The 1,699-nt window shown below is 43.7% G+C and overlaps 1 protein-coding gene across 1 annotated transcript; it reads left to right on the top strand.

The window, feature by feature from the left end:
- Positions 1-455: 455 nt before the first annotated feature.
- On the top strand, positions 456-1,640 carry LOC103581514 (sex comb on midleg-like protein 1). Its single transcript, XM_008563328.1, has 2 exons — positions 456-996; positions 1,400-1,640. Exons 1-2 carry the CDS (start codon positions 801-803, stop codon positions 1,582-1,584), a joined length of 381 nt encoding a protein of 126 aa, XP_008561550.1. The 5' UTR covers positions 456-800; the 3' UTR covers positions 1,585-1,640.
- Positions 1,641-1,699: the final 59 nt, after the last annotated feature.

The following is a 1,699-nucleotide window of genomic DNA, read 5'->3' as shown; positions in this document are numbered from 1 at the left end:
TCAAAAATCAAACATCTCGCGGAAGCACAGAGTCAACTTCGCGTAAGTGTTCTAAAAACTATCTTCACATCTCTGAGAAACTTCTGGTTTCTAAAATTGCCAATCTGCTGCAATTGATAGAGAACTACTAACTGTGTGCGAATAGCAAGGCTGATCGATACTTGCTTTAGTAGCAGATGGTGAACAAAGACTTTGTTGGAAGCATGCTGAAGTTTAGGTCAGAGAAATGTATGACAGTGAGCATTTTTATGTTTCTAACTATAATGTCTGAAGTACAATTATAAGGTACAGTTGGAGAGGCATAAAACTTCATTATGTAATGAAAATAAAGCCTTTATTTTTACTACTCCAAAGCAATGTTGCACGGAAAATAAACTTTAATGTGTATATACTAATTTTATTTCCTCTTTCAGTCACCGTTGTTTTACGTTGGGTTTGTGTCTTTTCAGAAGCCATTGCTGGGTGTGCCTGGATATGCTTTCAGAAATTATAAGTACCAGCTGTCTAGAAGACGTAAATTGGAGAAAATGAGGAAGAAGGTGTTTCGCAGATCATTCTCCAGCCACGAAAGCTATAGCCCAACTTCCCCAGTGGGGAGGCGGGAGAATAATTACCAGAGCATCCCTGAAGGGGTATGTAATCAGTCGGAGGACTCCCAGAAAACAGGTCAGGAGTCACTGCTCATGGAGCAGGAGTAGAAGGAGCAGAAGATGTTCTTCAGCCTGAGTCCTTGACGCTTGTCTGCAAATCCATATCAGCCTTCTATCGTGCCTGATAACCCTCTGCGGGGCACTTCTTTAATGCCCTCCTATACCAGCCCAGGGGCAGTTAAGAACACCAGCATCCTTCCAAATGTCCCAGCTCCCGGGGAAGGACCTGCAGCCCTACGGACCCAGGAAGACTCCAATTCAGTAGATACCCCTGAAATGAAGACTCACTCCATCTTCCTGGGGAATAAACATACTGCAACATCTCTCTGCGTCCCTTCTGGTTTGGGTGAGTCTGAAGTGACACATATTACAAATCACACTATGTAACCATATTCATCCACATCCTTGATGTAAGATAGTGGAAGCTGTGTGTTTTCTTTGGAGGGATTGTTTTAGGTGACGTTCGTAATGATAACTAACATCTATTGAGTGCCTGTTCTGTGTGAGGATTTAAAGTAACCTGTGAAGCTGCTTCTGTGGTGGTCAGATGGGACGCTCCTGTACAGGCATCCTTACGTCATCTTTATACATGCCTTCACCAGATTTTGCAGTTGGAGTCCTGAGTCCTTGTTGGGGTACTTAAGAGGAGATTCGAGCAATGAGAAGGTTACTCCCTATCTAATAATATCTCTTCTTTCAGCATAATGATCGGGTCAAGTATGATTTGTCTTTCTTTCTCCCCATTGAAGCTACAAGTTCACCAGTGCATCCTGAGCCCTCTGTCTCTGAGGACCCTTCAGCCTGGTCTGTCGATGAAGTGATCCTGTTTCTACAACATACAGAACCTCAGACATTAGGACCCCTCGCCAGCCTCTTCAAGCGTTATGTAATGTATCTTTTTCTCCAGTTTCCCTACCCTAAGGCCTTTGAGTGACCTCTGTGCAGGCTTTTCAGTTGGTTACTGAGTCATGCAAATGGTGGGGCCTCGCTATCAACCGATTTTTCCATATGTGAGAAAGGTTAGATCCTTGAATGGTAGGTTAGCGATC

Source organism: Galeopterus variegatus, unplaced genomic scaffold (genome assembly GCF_000696425.1).
Source record: "Galeopterus variegatus unplaced genomic scaffold, G_variegatus-3.0.2 Scaffold13220, whole genome shotgun sequence".
Lineage (NCBI taxonomy): Eukaryota > Metazoa > Chordata > Mammalia > Dermoptera > Cynocephalidae > Galeopterus > Galeopterus variegatus.
This window is presented reverse-complemented; position numbering and strand designations above follow the sequence as displayed.